The sequence below is a fragment of the Giraffa tippelskirchi genome, chromosome 1 (assembly GCF_054371585.1).
Source record: "Giraffa tippelskirchi isolate mGirTip1 chromosome 1, T2T-mGirTip1v1.2.pri, whole genome shotgun sequence".
Classification (NCBI taxonomy): Eukaryota; Metazoa; Chordata; class Mammalia; order Artiodactyla; family Giraffidae; genus Giraffa; species Giraffa tippelskirchi.
Window position 1 is genome coordinate 208,028,878 of NC_137275.1, and position 18,015 is coordinate 208,046,892.

Here is an 18,015-nt window from a genome sequence, read left to right on the forward strand (position 1 = left end):
TCAGCAGCGGCCACAGGACTGGAAAGGTTAGTTTTCATTCCAATCCCAAAGAAAGGCAACGCCAAAGAATGCTCAATCTACTGCACAATTGCACTCACCTCACACCCTAATAACGTAATGCTCAAAATTCTCCAAGCTAAGTTTCAGCAATACGTGAACTGTGAACTTCCAGATGTTCAAACTGGTTTTAGAAAAGGCAGAGGAACCAGAGATCAAACTGCCAACATCCGCTGGATCATCAAAAAAGCAAGAGAGTTCCAGAAAAACATCTATTTCTGCTTTATTGATTATGCCAAAGCCTTTGACTGTGTGGATCACAATAAACTGTGGAAAATTCTGAAAGAGATGGGAATACCAGACCACCTGACCTGTCTCGTGAGAAACCTGTATGCAGATCAGGAAGCAACAGTTAGAACTGGACATGGAACAACAGACTGGTTCTAAATAGGAAAATGAGTATGTCAAGGCTGTATATTGTCCCCCTGCTAATTTAACTTATATGCAGAGTACATCATGAGAAACGCTGGGCTGGAAGAAGCACAAGCTGGAATCAAGATTTCCAGGAGAAATATAAATAACCTCAGATATGCAGATGACACCACCCTTATGGCAGAACCATCCAACAAGTCCATCCTAAAGGAGATCAGTCCTGGGTGTTCACTGGAAAGACTGATGCTGAAGCTGAACTCCAATATTTTGGCCACCTGATGCGAAGAGCTGACTCATTGGAAAAGCCCCTGATGCTGGGAAGGATTGGGGGCAGGAGGAGACGGGGACGACAGAGGATGAGATGGCTGGGTGGCATCACCGACTAGATGGACATGAGTTTAGGTAGACTCTGGGAGTTGGTGATGGAGAGGGAGGCCTGGCATGCTGTGATTCATGGGGTCGCAAAGTGTCGAACACGACTGAGCGACTGAACTGAACTGAACTGAAGGCAACCCATTCCAGTATTCTTGCCTGGAACATTCCATGGACAGAAGAGTCCGGCGGGCTACAGTCCATGGGGTCACAAAAAGTGGGACATGACTGAGTGACTGAGCAACAACAATTGAAAAACAGTGCACTGCCATTAGCATTGAAAGATAAAGCATGTGAAGCCTGAAATATAGTGAGCACTTAATACACATATCAGTTATTACCTGTTTACTATTTTTTCCAGTTACATAAGAATACAAATGATAATAGCTTCTTTGACTTTCTGATTTCTCACTGACCATGCTCTATATGTACTGAATATTATAATTTTAATGAAATTGAAAACAGTTATTTTCAACATTTATTAGAATATTTCAATATTCAGTAAATCGATTCCTTTTCTTTAAGTTGTTTTACCTTTTCTGGCTATTGATTTTCCCTCTGTGACTATTAATGTCATTTTCTATGACCTAAATTTGTCTTGCTTCTACAGAGCAATTTGACCTTAAGCTATACTCTGACAGCTTGACTAGGAGAAACCCATAAACTTTTCCTAAATCTTTAAGAATTTACCAAATTCCCCTACTAAGCGTTTGTTCACTGTTTAACGATTCAGAGGTACATGAAAATTAATTCCCTCATTTTCAAATTTTAGGGAGTTGCCTCACTGTATCACCCAAGAATTGAAAATGAGGATGTATCTAGAATATTTAATGACCCAATAAGCATTTGAAATCTGAACCAATTTTTTTTTGATAGCGGTGAATTTATTCCTAATGACATACCAATGGCAGTATATTTAGAAAAATTTATTTGGTTGACCTATTCATCTTTGATTGATTCATTGCAAGTCATTAATTAATACAGATATGTGCTTTAATTTGTGCTCGTCAATCAATCACCATAGGAATTGGCACCAAGATGCTATTTTCCCTTACAAACAAGCTTAAGGTGTCTATTTTATCTTACATTAGTAAGCACATGGCATTTCTGAAGAATAAAATGGCAATATAAAGATTATATATAGATTTTTACTTCCCCTGGAATGCTTATGAGAGCAATTTTGAGTTTTCTGCTGATGATTCTACAGATCTAAATTAATCCAGGCTATTTTTCTGGACATACCCAGAATATGCTGCCACTGAAGATATTTTCATATTTTTAGAGCTTAGTGAAGTTTGAAAATTATATAACATTTATAATTATATAACATTATATAATATAATGTTACTGTCTCATTATATAACATTATTATATTATTATAATGGAATAATATGATTATTAACTTATATTTAATTATTATAATGGAATAAAATATGAGATAAAATAATTGATTTGAAGCCTTGTTATTTTGTGAACATTTAAATACATTCAAATTACAACCCTTCTATGACTCTCACTTAGAACAGGAGATAATATTAATATATATTGAGCATAAAAAGTTATAAAGAGATGTTGTAAGATATAATTCAGAACTCCTTTCCTTTATACATACACACACACACAGATATACACACACACACACACATATAATGCAACTGTTGAAATCTGGGCAAATGTATCAGCATTGCCCAAAATTGAGGACTCATATCATTCATTGGGTGTAGGAAACTCATGACAGCCCCAGTTCTTGAAACTTCTGGCTCCTCCTTTCCTGTTTCCCTGCATGGAGGTATGAAATAAAAAATAATAAAAAAAAAATAAAAAATAAGACAAGGACTATCACTGCCAACATGATTAAGTAGCTCCTACTGGACCCAATCCTCCTGTATATAACAACTATAAACTCTAGACATACGCAAAAAAAAAAAAAAAAGAATGTCTAGAAGGCAATGGAGAGTAATCAAATGCAGGTACATTCAGGAACTGAACTGACACTTGTCCAAAAAGAATGGTACTGTGTGAACATGTGGCTTTTTTCTCCTGGCTTTTATCATACTTTGAAGTTAGGCCAACGTTTTCAATGTGTGAAGTGACTATAATGCTTAGAGAAATCCTGCAGACTTCCTTACCTGAAAAACCAAAAGACATATTTCAAAGCAACTGTATTTTGAAAAACCTGAGAGGAGACCTCTGGAAAGGAGAATGTCACAGAGGATGAAACCAAGTTATGAGTATAAGCTCTACCCAAGTCTCTGGCTGGCTCCTAACCCATAAATGTATGGTACAGACTCAAAGTAGCTTGTGATGATCTAAAATAACTGAACTTAGAGTTGAGATGTAATATTTAAAATTTAAATGTAATCAAACCAATTGTCTATTAAAACAAAACAAATATCACCATTCTTAAGAATATAACCAAATGCAAACATATCACATGTATAATGTCACATTCACAATTAGTGGGATATAGTTAAAGTTACCCATGTATGAGGAATTAAAAGTGTTACTAATTCTTGGAACTTCCCCTGGTGGTCCAGTGGCTAAGACTCCATGCTTTCAGTGCAAGGGCTGGGGTTCAATTCCTGGTCAGGGAACTAGATCCCACATGACACAACTAAAAATCACACATGTCTTAACTAAAACCTGGTGCAGTCAAATAAATATATATTTTTTAACTGGTACTCATTCTTACAGGAAAATTATCAACATATTTGAATGCTTAGCCCTTAGATTATCCAGATGTTGGAATAATCATAGAAGGACTTTTAAAGCAGCTAGCTTCTGTATGTTTGTGTGTGTGTGTGTGTGTGTGTGTGTGTGTGTGTGTATGTGTGTTGAAGGAGGTATATGTGTGGGGAACATGAAGAAGAAATACTTATAAAAATCTAGAAAATCTAAGATGATTAAAAAAACAATAAAAATTTAGAAAAATACATATCTACATAAAGCATTCATTGGGTATGCAGAATACAGATGATAGAGTAGAGAATCAGTAATCTTGAAGGTAGATCTATAGAAATAATACAATCTTCAGAACACTGAGATGAGACATGTTTGGAAAAAAATGAAGAGCTTCAGGAACCGGTGGGACACATCAAAAGTATAAATTACATGTAATTTGAGCAAAAGAAGCTTTAGTTAAGCGAGACAAAGACAGAAAAAAAAAAAAAGAAGAAGAAGAAGAAGAATGGCCAAAAACTTAGCAAATGTATGGAAGACATATTTTTATACAAACAAGAGGCTGAGTAAATCCACAGAATAATATAAATAAAACTAAATATTAGTAAAGACAAATCAACTTGCTAAAAATCAAACAGAAAATTTTGAAATTAACTCAAAAATGTCATATTAAACACAGGGAAAAAATAATTCATATCACCACAGACTCCATATCAGAAGTTATAGAGGCAAGAAGGAAGAAAACAGGTAAGTGCAAAATTTTCTATGAAGTATAAATATCAATCAAGCACTATTGGGAAATATAATGGCTAAGACATGCAAGTGACTTATACATTCATCAACAGAGGAATGGATAAAAAAAAATGTGGTACATATATAAACTGGAATACTACTCAGCCATTTCTGTCCTTTATTGCACCATCTTTGCATGAAAATTTCTCTTGGTATCTCTAAATTTCTTGAAAAGATCTCTAGTCTTTCCCATTCTCTTGTTTTCCTCTATTTCTTTGCATTGATCATGAGGAAGACTTTCTTATCTCTCCTTGATATTCTTTGGAAATCTGCATTTAAATGGGTATATCTTTCCTTTTCTCCTTTGCCTTTTACTTCTCTTCTCTTCTCAGCTATTTGTAAGGTCTCCTCAGAAAACCATTTTGCCTTTTGCATTTCTTTTTCTTGGGGATGGTCTTGATCCCTGTCTCCTGTACAATGTCATGAACCTCTATCCATAGTTCTTCAAGCACTCTATCAGATCTAGTCCCTTGAATCTATTTCTCACTTCCACTGTATAATCGTAAAGAATTTGATTAAGGTCATTCATGAATGGTTTAGTGTTTTTCCCTACTTTCCTCAATTTAAGTCTGAGTTTGGCAATAAGGAGTTCATAATCTGAGCCACAGTCAACTCCCAGTCTTGTTTTGCTGACTGTATAGAGCTTCTCCATCTTTGTTAGCAAAGAATATAATCAATCTGATTTTGGTATTGACCATCTGGTGATGTCCATGTGTAGAGTCTTCTCTTGTATTGTTGGAAGAGGGTGTTTGCTATGTACAGTGTGTTCTCTTGGCAAAACTCTATTAGCCTTTGCCCTGCTTCATTCCGGAGAAGGAAATGGCAACCCACTCCAGTACTCTTACCAGGAAACTCCCATGGACGGAGGAGCCTGGTAGGCTGCAGTCCATGGGGTCGCTAAGGGTCGGACACGACTGAGCGACTTCACTTTCACTTTTCACTTTCATGCATTGGAGAAGGAAATGGCAACCCACTCCAGTGTTCTTGCCTGGAGAATCCCGGGGACGGGGGAGCCTGGGGGGCTACCGTCTATGGGGTCGCACAGAGTTGGACACGACTGAAGCGACTTAGCAGCAGCAGCAGCAGCAGCTGCTTCATTCTGTACTCCAAGGCCAAATTTGCCTGTTACTCCAGGTGTTTCTTGACCTCCTATTTTTGCATCACAGTACCCTATAATGAAAAGGACATCTTTTTTGGGTGCTGTTCTAGAAGGTCTTGTAGGTCTTTATAAAACCATTCAACTTCAGCTTCTTCAGCATTACTGGTCTGGGGCATAGACTTGGATTACTGTGATAATGAATGGTTTGCCTTGGAAATCAACAGAGATCATTCTGTAGTTTTTGAAATTGCATGCAAGAACTGCATTTCGGACTCTTTTGTTGACTATGATGGCTACTCCATTTCTTCTAAGGGATTCTTGCCCACAGGAGTAGATATAATGGTCATCTTGGTTAAATTCAACCATTCCAGTCCATTTTAGTTTGCTGATTACTAAAAGGTCAATGTTCACTCTTGCCATCTTCTGTTTTCTTGAAGAAAATTAGAGATACCAAGGGAACTTTTCATGCAAAGACGGCATAACAAAGGACTGAAATGATATGGACCTAACAGAAGCAGAAGATAGTAAGAAGAGGTAGTAGGAATACACAGAAGTACTATACAAAAAAGATCTTCATGACCCAGATAATCACGATGGTGTGATCACTCACCTAAAGCCAGACATCCTAGAATGTGAAGATAAGTGGGCCTTAGGAAGCATCACTAAAAACAAAGCTAGTGGAGGTGATGGAATTCCAGTGAGCTATTTCAAATCCTAACAGATTATGCTGTGAAAGTGCTGCACTCAATATGTCAGGAAATTTGAAAAACTCAGCAGGGACCACAGGACTGGAAAAGTTCAGTTTTCATTCCAATCTCAAAGAAAGGAAATGCCAAAGAATATTCAAACTACAGCACAATTGCAGTCATCTCACAGGCTATCAAAGTAATGCTCAAAATTCTCCAAGCCAGACTTCAACAGTGCGTGAACTGTGAACTTCCAGATGTTCAAGCTGGTTTTAGAAAAGGCAGAGGAACCAGAAATCAAATTGCCAACATCTGTTGGATCATAGAAAATGAAAGAGAGTTCCAGAAAAACATCTACTTCTGCTTTATTGACTATGCCAAAGCCTTTGACTGTGTGGGTCACAACAAACTGTGGACAATTCTTCAAGAGATGGGAATACCAGACCAACTGACCTGCCTCCTGAGAAATCTGTATGCGGGTCAAGAAGCAACAGTGAAAATTGGACATAGAACAACAGACTGGTTCCAAATCGTGAAAGGAGTATGTCAAGGTTGTATATTGTTCCCCTGCTTATTTAACTTATATGCAGAATACATCATGAGAAATGCTGGGCTAAATGAATCACAAGATGGAATCAAGATTTCCGGGAGAAATATCAATAACCTCAGATATGCAGATGACACCACCCTTATGGCAGATTGCAAAGAAGAACTAAAGAGCCTCTTGATGAAAGTGAAAGAGGAGAGTGAAAAAGCTGGCCTAAAACTCAACATTCAAAAAACTAAGATCATGGCATGTGGTCCTATCACTTCATGGCAAATAGATGGGGAAACAGTGGAAAAAGTGACAGACTTTATTTTCTTGGACTCCAAAATCATTGCAGATGGTGATTGCAGCCATGAAATTAAAAGAGGCTTGCTCCTTGGAAGAAAAGTTATGACCAACCTAGACAGCATATTAAAAAGCAGAGACCTTTGGCAACAAAGGTCCACCTAGTCAAAGCTGTGGTTTTTCCAGTAGTCATGTATGAATGTGAGAATTAGACTATAAAGAAAGCTGAGCACAGAAGAATTGATGCTTTTGAACCGTGGTGTTGGAGAAGACTCTTGAGAGTCCCTTGGACTGTAAGGAGATCCAACCAGTACATCTTAAAGGAAATCAGTCCTGAATATTCATTGGAAGGACTGATGTTGAAGTTGAAACTCCAATACTTTGGCCACCTGATGCAAAGAACTAACTCATTTGAAAAGACCCTGATGCTGGGAAAAATTGAAAGTGGGAGGAAAAGGGGACGACAGAGGATGAGATGGTTGGATGGCATCACCAACTCAATGGACATGAGTTTGAGTAAACTCTGAGAGTTGGTGATGGACAGGGAGGCCTGGAGTGCTGTAGTCCATGGGGTCGCAAAGAGTCGGACATGACTGAACGACTGATCTGACTGACTGAATGACTCAGCCATTAGAAAGAATGAACTAATGCCTTTTTCAGCAATATAGAAGCACTTAGATATTGTCATACTGAGAGAAGAAAGTAGGACAGAGAATGAGAAATACCGCATGCTATCCTTTATATGAGGAATCTAAAAAGAAATGATAGAAATGAACTTATTAACAAAACAGATTCACAGACTTAGGGAACCAACTTGTGATTATCTGGGAGAAAGGGATAATTAGCAAGCTTGGAATGACAAGTACACACTTCCATATTTAAAATGGATAATCAACAAGGACCTACAATATAGCACAGGAAACTCTATTCAGTGTTTTGTGGCAGTCTGGATGGGAGGGGAGTTTGGAGGAGAATGGATACATGTATATGTATGACTGAGTCCATTTGCTATCTACCTGAAACTACCACAACACTGTTAATTAGCTGTACACCAATGTAACATTATAAAGTTTAAAACAGAGAATGGATGGTAAATAAAGACATTTTCAAATAAAAGAATAAGAAATGTTTTCACCAGTGCTGCACCTAAAAGAAATGCTGAAAGAATTTCTTGTGGCTGAAAAAAAAAATCCTAGAGGGAAAATAAACTAGGGACTATCTGGGAAGAACAACGTAAGTAATAAAATATTGATAAAATATAATTTTCTCTTAGTTTAGCTAACACACACATGACTATTTAAAGCAAAAAATATTAGAGTGTCTTTTCAGTGTATAACATTTTTTAGCATTAATTATAATTAACATACATAGAATGATGAATTTATGCTAAATGGATCCACATGGTTGTAGGTTTTCTATGTATCATTTGAGGTAGTAAAATATTAAATCTGTATACAGTGTAAAGACTTAATCCTAGATCAATTACTAAAAAAATCCAAATTGATAATTTCTAATAGAATTCTAAGATTCACTTAAAGAAACAGAAAATCACAAAAGGGTAATAAAATAGAAAATATATTCAGAAATTACCTAATAAAATGGTGAACCTAACCAAATGACATCAGTAACGACACACAATGTTTATTGATGAACCCCTAATTAAAAGGCACAGACTAACAGAATAGTTACTAAAAGCAGAACCTATGTTAAATATGAGATGAAATTTAAATATGAAGCTCAGATAGAGTGAGTGTAAATGTGTAGAAATTATGTTTAATACAAACCATAAGCATAAGAAGACTGGATTACTTATTTTAATATGAGATAAGATAATGTTCATGGTGCAAAAACTACAGTATTAAAGAAAAAAAGTAGTTAAAATCTTCTACTATAATTTTGGAATTAATAGTCTCCTTGAACAGCTGACTGAACTAGACCAAAAAAAAAAAACTTTAATGGAATCAACATCCACAACCTTGTTTGTAAAAATTATTATACAACATTACATATGATAATGTCAGAATACACATTCTTTAGGCACTCATATTCACCAAGATGGTCCATAAACTGGGCCATAAGTCTAAATCAACTTAACAGAATTGAAATTACATGGGAAAAAACTCTGATCACAATTAGATATTAATAACCATATCTGAGAAAACTAAATATTTACAATTAAATCCACTTTTAAAAAACCCATCAGATAAACCAACAATAACCAAAGGAGATATTATAGAATAATTTCATCTTAATGGTATACAAAATACAGCATACAAAACTTAAGGAGGCAAGGGAATTAATTCCCTTGTAGTCCAGTGGTTGGACCTCTGCACTGCCACTGCTTAGAGTGAAGGTTTGATTCTGGTAGGGGATCTAAGATCCCTAAGGCCGAGCGATGCAGGCAAAAAAATAAATAGTGGTTTTAAAACAGAAAATTCTGCGTTAAAAAAATAACAAAATAACAACTAAAAGCAAACTAAAAGTAGAAATGAAAAATAAAATGAAGATAAAAGTACATATTAATAAAACAGAAAGGGAAGACCCTATACAAAATTAACAAAGGAGAAAAGCTGTCTTTTTGACTCAGAAAACCTGAGGTACGAGGACAGAGCTACCGAAGACACTACGTGCCCTCCCCAACCCCGCCCCCAGCAGCTCACAGCTGCTGACTGGAGTGCACTGACCTGAGGGCACAGAGCTGCTGTGAGCGGGCCGCACCGGACCTCGGCTCCAGGCTTCCTCCAGTACCTCCACAGGGCTCAGTTCAGGATGTGGGGCCTGTCGGTCGGGGACCCCCCATTTCCAGTCGACGCTGCGCTTGAATCACGTAGAAGTTCACCCCTGTTCTGTTTGAGACCGTGAGGCGGAGCCGAGGCTCTGAGTCCGCCGATTCTCACGCCGCCGCCGGTGGGCACAGATGGCAGGTACCGAACGTCTGACTGGCCTCTCCAAGGAGCATGGGCCAGCCTCCAAGAGGCTCGCACCCCGGACAGAGGTGGGTTCCCAGCAGAACAGGGGAGGGATGTGTCTTCCCAGAGCCTGGGCCCCCTCGGGCCTCCGGGTCACTGTGGGGCCGGGGGACAAGGCCTGCAGCCTCACAGACGCCTCAAGGCAGCTATCCTGCCGAGGCTGCCTGCCGGAGTTGCCACTGCTTCCTTAGCTTGGCCTCCATGAAGGTTGAGGGCTACAGGCAAAGGACGAAGACTGGCGCCTTTCAGGGGCCTGAGTGGGCAGATGGCAAAGCTGTTGCTGCGGCAGGCATGGAGGCCTGGCGACTGGTGGTGATGCTTGAGGTTCTTCAGAGGCAGGCGGGCTGGGGTTGGCTGGCGGGCTTAGACCGGAAGTAGTTGTGGCAGTATTTTCACGGTCTCTCCGACTGAGCAATCTCTTATAGTGGTTTTCTTCCTGCACATCTCGTTAGCCGCTGTTGGTTGCTGAGGTTTGAGGGGCTGATTTGTTTTGTGGCGCTTTTGAAACTACTGGGAGACTGGTTTTTAAGATGATGGGCTCGGGAAACTTCCAGAATTCGTTTTCCTCATCCCAACAAGACTCGTGGCTAATGAGTCTCCAGGTTGCTGTACTTAACAATCCCAGCGAATCAGAGGTTGTACCTGCTCCAGGAGCTGCTGAAAGAGCAGAGTCATGTTCTTGCCAACAGATGGTTAATAAGCAATCAATCTTCTCTAGCTCAAATTCTGACTTTTGCAGATCTTTGACCTCCTCTCTCTCTCCTTCCTTCCCTCTCTCTCTCTCTTTCCCCCATATATATGTATGTAAAAAAAAAGGAATTATCAAAAAAATTTCTCACAAAGAAACCTTGATAGTTAGATGTTTTCACTGAGAGTTCCAACAAGCATGGAATCCTGATTTTTTATTTTTTTATTTTTTTTCTGATAAAGCAGAAGAGAATGGAACTCTCCCTCTCTGAAACACTTTCTGAGACCAACTAACTCTGGCTTCCTTGGTGGCGCTAGTAGTAAAGAACCCGCCTGTCAACGCAGGAGACTAAGAGTCCAGGATGAGATCCCTGGGTGGGGAAGATCCCCTGAAGAAGGGATGGCAGAGCCCACTCCAGTAATCTTGCTTGGAATGAAGAAGAGTGGGACACGACTGAAGAGACTTAGCATGTTCACAACTCTGAATATACATCCTGACAATAAAATTATACCCCCCCCAAAAAAATTCAGGCAAATATCCACCATGAATATAAGCATAAAAATCGTTAATAGTATTGTCAAATTGAATCCAACAATAATTAAGAGGATAGTACCTTTGGAAAAAATAGGAATAGAAGGACATTTGAATGTACTTAAATTAATCCATATAATTCATCATTAGCAAAGGAGATAAAACATATTTCAATAAATGCAGGAAAAGAATTTGACAGAATTCAATATTCATTCTTAAAAAAAAACACTCAGCAAACAAGAAACTCTCAATTTGGTAAAAGTCACTTAGGAGAAATATAAGGCTCATAAATACTTGATGTTGAAATATTTAATGTTTTTTTCCTGTAAGATTAAAAACAAGACAATAATGCCTGTTCTACCATTTATTTAACACTATACTCAATTATTTACGGAGAAGGCAATGGCACCTCACTCCAGGACTCTTGCCTGGAAAATCCCATGGACGGAGGGGCCTGGTGGGCTGCAGTCCAGGGGGTCACTAAGAGTCGGACACAACTGAGCGACTTCACTTTCACTTTTCACTTTGATGCATTGGAGAAGGAAATGGCAACCCACTCCAGTGTTCTTGCCTGGAGAATCCCAGGGACCGGGGAGCCTGGTGGGCTGCCGTCTATGGGGTAGCACAGAGTCGGACACGACTGAAGTGACTTAGCAGCAGCAGCAGCAGCAAGTACTTAAGCTCGATATATGTGCATAAAAATATGCAAGTTTACTACCCTTGTGGGTTCTTTTAATTACCAGTATAATCAAGATATAAAGTCATCTTACAGTTGTCTTTTTTTAATTGATTTTAATTTTATTTGATTATGGTTAGAGAACACATTTTGTATGTTTTCAATGCATTAAAGTTTTGTTTTTTTTTCTTTACTTTCTTTTTTTTTTTTTCATGGACTGGGATAGGGCTAATCTTGTTGAATGTTCCAAGAGCACTTGAAAAAAAATGTGCAGTCTTCTGTAGTTAAGGGTGATATGCTATATATGTATAATATATTCATTTGGCTGCTGGTATTGTTACGGTCCTTTATGTGTTTGCTGATTTTCTAAGAGTTCCTTCAGTTTTTGAGGACGGGGGTAGGTGGATTAAAGTCCCCAAGTATAATTTCAGATTTGTCTGTTTCTTCTTTCAGCTCTATCTTTTCTTCATGCCATTTGAGTTTCCATTGTTTGGTGGGTGTACATTTAGAATCATTATACCATCCTTTTCTTTGGAGTCATTTAAAATTATGTATTTGAGTAGAGGAGGCTGTGTTTTCAGTGGGAGCTTAATTTTGAAAGCCTTTGAAATCTTATTTTGGTCTGTTCGGTTTATCTGGTACTGCTTATGTACCAGATAAACTGGTCTCTGCTGATGTTGCATGAGTAGACAAAACAGGTTTTCTGGAATCACCAGGAGTGTCTCTTGGTGGAGAAGGCATGTATGGAGATAAGTGCTCCTTGGCTGCCCTCATATCCCCAGCTGGGAGAAAAAAGTTAAACTGTGGAAATAAATGGGCCTCCCAGACTAGGGCACAGTTTCTTTTTCTGCCTATGTCCCCGGGCAGGGGAGGAGAATCTCAAGATTGTGAATTGCTGCAAAATTTGGTGTAGCTGATTCTCTTGCAAAGTCCAGTCTTCCACCTCTTTATCTCTAGACAGTAAAGAGTGTTTAAGCCTCAGTGGGATCAAGAATGCTTCCCCTGGGCACTTCTTTTTGGGGCTCCCAATTGGCACCCCTTGACAGTTATATGAAGCTTGCCTGATATTGCCATAGGGAATTGTCTTTGGTGGTGGAAAGGATGAGCTTACCTGGGCTGCCTTCTGTTGCTAGGTTAGGGGTGGGAGACATCTGTTAATATACTGCTTCCCTCTGTTGGGAAACACCAGACACACTGAAATAATGCTATTCTTCCATTCCAGTGGTCAGCCAACTCCTTGCCTTTCTATTACTATCTTCAGAATTCTTGTATGTTTATTTCTTGTGTCATTTCTAGGATTTTATAGTTGTGTTTGGTAAGCAGAGGGGGTAAAAAATGGTTCTACACAAACTTGTCCAGACTAGAAGTCTCTCAAAGGTATTTTTAGAAAGAAGAAAAAGTTGTAGAGCTTATATTACCTGATTTCAAGTCTTATTATAAAACTTCATTGTTTAAGAGAAGGTGGTTTGGCAAGATGATAGATGCTAAATCAAAAGAAAAATAAGAAGTATAGAAATAGAATTGGAATGGATCTTTCATTGATTTTCCCTAAAATTTTCAAGGTGATTAAATGGAGAATGGAAAGATTTGGAAATAATTGGTGCCTGAAGAACTGAAAAGCCATATGAATAAAAAAGAACCTTAAGCTTTACCTCATTACTCTACACAAAAATAAACATAGAAGGAGCCATGGCTCTAAATACAAAGGCTAAAATTACCAAATTTCTATAAAAATGTTTATGACTTTGGTTGTTTAGTCACTAAGTCATGTCTGACTTTTGCGACCCCATGGACTGTAGCCTGCCAGGCTCCTCTATCCATGGGATTTTCCAGGCAAGAATACTGGAGTGGGTTGCCATTTCCTTCTCCAGGGGTCTTCCTGACCCAGGAATCAAACCCGGGTCTCCTGCATTGCAGGCAGATTCTTTACCAACTGAGCTATGAGGGAAGCCCTTATGATTTTAACATGGTCAAATATTTATTAGGTAGTAGTATAAAGGAAGAAGCATAACATTTAAACAATAAGTTATAAATCAGAATATATCATAGTTGAAACCTTTGATTGTGAAAGAATATCATGAAGAAAATAAAGAGCATGGCACAGTTTTGAAGAAAATATTATTAATAAATCTTACAAAAGACTGGACCTGTATCCATAATATTAAAGAATTTTATACAATAAGAATCAGTCCAGTAGAAAAATTGGCAAATGTTATGAACAGATATTTAATAAAAGAATGTATACAAATGTCTGATAAGCACACATTCTCAGCATCGTTAGTCATGAGGGAATTACAATCTAAGAACACAATGTGATACTAATATACAACTCTTAGAATGGCTGAAATTAAAAAGAATTAAGTTCAAAATTGGTGAAGATGGAGAACAACTTGCTGGAGAATACCCTGCTAGTAGGAATATGAAATGGTACAACCACTTTGGAAATCTGATCCAGTGGTTTCTTTAAAAGTTAAATATTCACCTGTCACAAATTCAGCCATTCAACTTATAGGTATACTCCAGAGAAATGAGAACGTTTTTTCACAAAGAACTGCATAAGAATATTCATAGCAACTATGATTCATAATAGTGAAAAACTGAAAACAACACATGTTCATCAACTGGTGTATGGCTAAGCAAAATGTAAAATATCTATGCAAAAGAATGCTACTCAGCACTAAAGATGAACATGCTACTGATGCAAAAACCCAACATGATGAATCTTAAAATCATTATACTGGGTGACTGCTGCTGCTGCTAAGTTGCTTCAGTCATGTCCGACTCTGTGCGACCCCATAGACGGCAGCCCACCAGGCTCTTCCATCCCTGGGATTTTCCAGGCAAGAGTACTGGAGTGGGTTGCCATTTCCTTCTCCAATACCGGGTGAAGAAAGACAGAAATAAAAGTCTATGATCACTGATTCTATTTATATATATATTTACATATATATGTGCATATATATATATATATTAGAGAAAGAAAATCAACTTATAATGACAGTAAACAATGTGCAAAGATTGCAAAATAGTACAAAGAAACACTTGGTGATGAAAATATTCTATACCTTCATGTCAGCAGTGATTTTACAAATGTATATATATGTCAAAATGCCTGCTTTGGCTAGGAGTTTCTCTCCTTTCTCCCTTTCTTTTAGGACCTAGATGAATAAAAAGAAACCGATTACATAACAAATATGTAAAGATAGCACTAAATTGTTTCTCTGCCTCTCAGGATATAGATTCTTTGCTATTCTTTCCCCCACAACTATTGTATGCGAGGGAATGAAACTGTTAAAAAAAAGTGTATTTTAATTGAAAGAAGCATTACATTAGGATTGAGTACAGAAATGCAGGTGTTATGGTAAAATATTTTCAATTTCTACTCTATGCACCCTGTGTTATTTAAATTGTTTGCATAGAGTATATATTCAAATTATAATTTTAAATAGCTATAATAAAAATAGAAAACAACACTATTCATTTTCTCATCAATCAAAGAAAATCACTGTCAATACTTTAGTATATATTTTCTCACAATTTCCTTTCTATTTTTCACAAGGGAACTGCTTTGATAGTAAAGTAACGTATGGTTTATCATAAATAATTTGAACTTTACTATCATTTGGAAGAAAATAAAAATCATCTAAAATTTCATTGTACTGATAAACATTAACAACAGTTTGTTAACAATTCATTCAGAATGTCTTTTATTTATGTGTATGCATATACATTCCCTTCTATACTTTTTCATAATTGAATTATAGTAAGTTTAATAGCTGCCTCTTTTATTAATAAAAATGCATTGTTTATACAGTGAAAATCACTAAAACACTTCTATAGATTAGAATATAGTAAAACTGTCTATGCTATAACAGTGTTCAGTGAACATTATTAGCCTTACACAGATTGAAAGTAGCTGTCAATAAAATTCATACAAAATAAAAAATTTCTCAATTTTGCAATAGAAAAAAGTAGAAAATAGAACTAGCATTACATAATATAATTGTGTATGTCAGATTGGTAAGTCACAAGAAGATTGTGGAAGATCAGTGATTTGAAAACATCAGGAAAGGCTTTTGAGTGGAGGAAAATGGAAGTTGAACAATGAGTATAAAATGGACACTTTATACAAACAGTAGATAATCGGTATCAAAAAACAGTTGAACTTATAAAAGGGCTTCAAAAAAGCAAACAAATATAGAATATATTGACTTTTTATTTGCTGAATATCAAATTATCATCAAGTTAGCAGCTTAAAAGAACAAAAATTTATAACCATATAATTTCTATGGGTCAGGAGTCTGGTCACAGTTTATTTGGATATTTCATTCAGGGTCTCACAAGGCTGACATCAAAGTGTCAGCCTTCTCATCTGGAGGCATCCCTGGGGAAACATCTGTTTGCAAGATGATCTGGGTTGGTAGCAAAATTCATTCCCTTGCAGTTGAAAATCTAAAGTCAACATTTTCTTGCATGTTAGTAGCTAGACCTCGCTTCAGAGCCTAGATACTACCCTTGGAGTCCAGTCGCCTGATTTTCTTAAAACCTGGCAGGTTATTGATTCATATTCAGCAGGAGAATCTCTCATTTCAGCTCTCCCTGATTCTTTCCATTGCTAACCTCTAGATTATCTTTTAAAGTACTCACCTGATTAGACCAGGCCCACTCAGGAAATGCCCCTTTTGATTAACCTAAAGTCAATATATTTATTGCTGTTCAGTTGCTAAGTCATGTCCAGTTCTTTGCAACCCCGTGGACTGTAGCACACCAGGCTTCCCTGTCCTTCACTCTCTCCTGGAGTTTGCTCAAACTCATGTCCATTGTGTTGATGACGCCATCCAACTATCTTATCCTCTGACACCCTCTTCTCCTCCTGCCCTCAGTCTTTCTCAGCATCAGGGTCTTTTGCAATGAATAGGTTCTTTGCTTCAGGTGGCCAAAGTATTGGAGCTTCAGATTCAGCATCTGTCCTTCCAGTGAATATTCAGTGTTGATTTCTTTAGGATTGGCTGATTTGATATCCTTGATATCCAGAAACTCAATATATTAGTGCCTTTTATTATATCTGCAATATTGATACACCTTTGCTATAATAAGGTTACTGAATCACAAGCAGAGTATCCCATAATATGTGCAGTTTCTTCCTGAACTCAAAGGGAAGAAATTATCAGAATTTGTACATCAGAAGATGGGAGGTTTCATGTTCATTAGAGAATTCTATCTATGACATAGGGGAGACATAGAAAAGAGAAGAAGCCTACATCTTCTGTATTACAGAGAGAAGGAAATTATAGATGTTTTGGAATCAGATTCTGAACAGTAAAAAAAAAAAAAATCTGAGAAAGAAGATCAAAGGTTAAAATTTGAGAAAAAGACAAAGTTTAGTTTTTCATAAATATGAAATATAGTTGTTTTATTAGTTAAACCTAACAGAGTACTTTATAGAGAAACTTATACTATGCCAATGACATTTATAAAGAAGTAAATAAGTATAAAATCTATGTTAAAAAGCTGCAAAAATACCTCTTTCTCTACTTTATAATTTGCAAGTTCCTAATAAGTATTAAGAATCTCTTTCTATAATGGCTCAAAACACAGAATATGGGTCCAGAGTGCCTAAGCCTGAAAACTGGCTCTGCCAATTAAATGCTCTGTAACTTAATATTTCTGTACCAGAGTTTTTGTTACCTGCAAAGTAGTCAGTAATATTACATGCCTTACAGTGCTGTTCTAGGACTAAATAAGTTAATTATATGAATTACTTAGAACAATAGTTGCTACTTATTGACATTTTAAACATACTTATCTTTTATAGCATTTTAACTCTCTTTCACATTGAAATAGGACTTAGAAGAAGGTGATACAGTCATTCCTCAGTATCAGGGGTTACAGGTTTCAGGACTCCTATAGATGCCAAAATTGGTGGAGGCTCAAGTCTCATATAAAATGGAGTAGTGCAGTTGGCCCTCTGTTTCCACCCAGGTTCACCATACATGGATTCAGTTCAATCCAAAACAGCTTGAACCTGTGAGTGCAGAACTGTAGATACAGAGGCTGATTGTACTGATATGCTGATTGTACTGATATTCTGCTTGCATAAATCATTAAGTTAAGTGAAGATAAGTAATTTGTTTAAAATTATAGAGTTGAAATCAACTCCTCATCCTGTGTTATTCATGATATACTGTTCTACATGGCAGTGTTTAATGACGGTTTAAGAGAATACCAGATATTTTTTATTATAACTCTCACAGACTAGATT

At 37.2% G+C, this 18,015-nt stretch overlaps 1 protein-coding gene and 1 long non-coding RNA gene across 4 annotated transcripts in view; one reads left to right on the forward strand and one right to left on the reverse strand.

Annotated features, from left to right (window-relative positions):
- Nucleotides 1-10,214, reverse strand: part of LOC145519862 (uncharacterized) — a 279,023-nt gene extending 268,809 nt beyond the window's left edge. The window contains exon 1 of one of the 2 annotated variants that reach the window (XR_014063986.1): nt 9,574-10,214. This is a non-coding gene — a long non-coding RNA (uncharacterized LOC145519862). The remainder of the gene's footprint in view (nt 1-9,573) is intronic. The other variant, XR_014063981.1, reaches the window with a different exon arrangement.
- The window catches only part of LOC145519852 (uncharacterized), a 669,571-nt gene continuing 661,089 nt past the window's right edge, over nt 9,534-18,015 (forward strand). The window contains exon 1 of one of the 2 annotated variants that reach the window (XR_014063968.1): nt 9,534-9,884. Coding sequence is in view for 1 of the 2 variants with exons in the window: in XM_081524738.1 (XP_081380864.1) it covers nt 9,847-9,884 (38 nt within the window). In the remaining variant the exon portion in view is untranslated. The remainder of the gene's footprint in view (nt 9,885-18,015) is intronic. The other variant, XM_081524738.1, reaches the window with a different exon arrangement.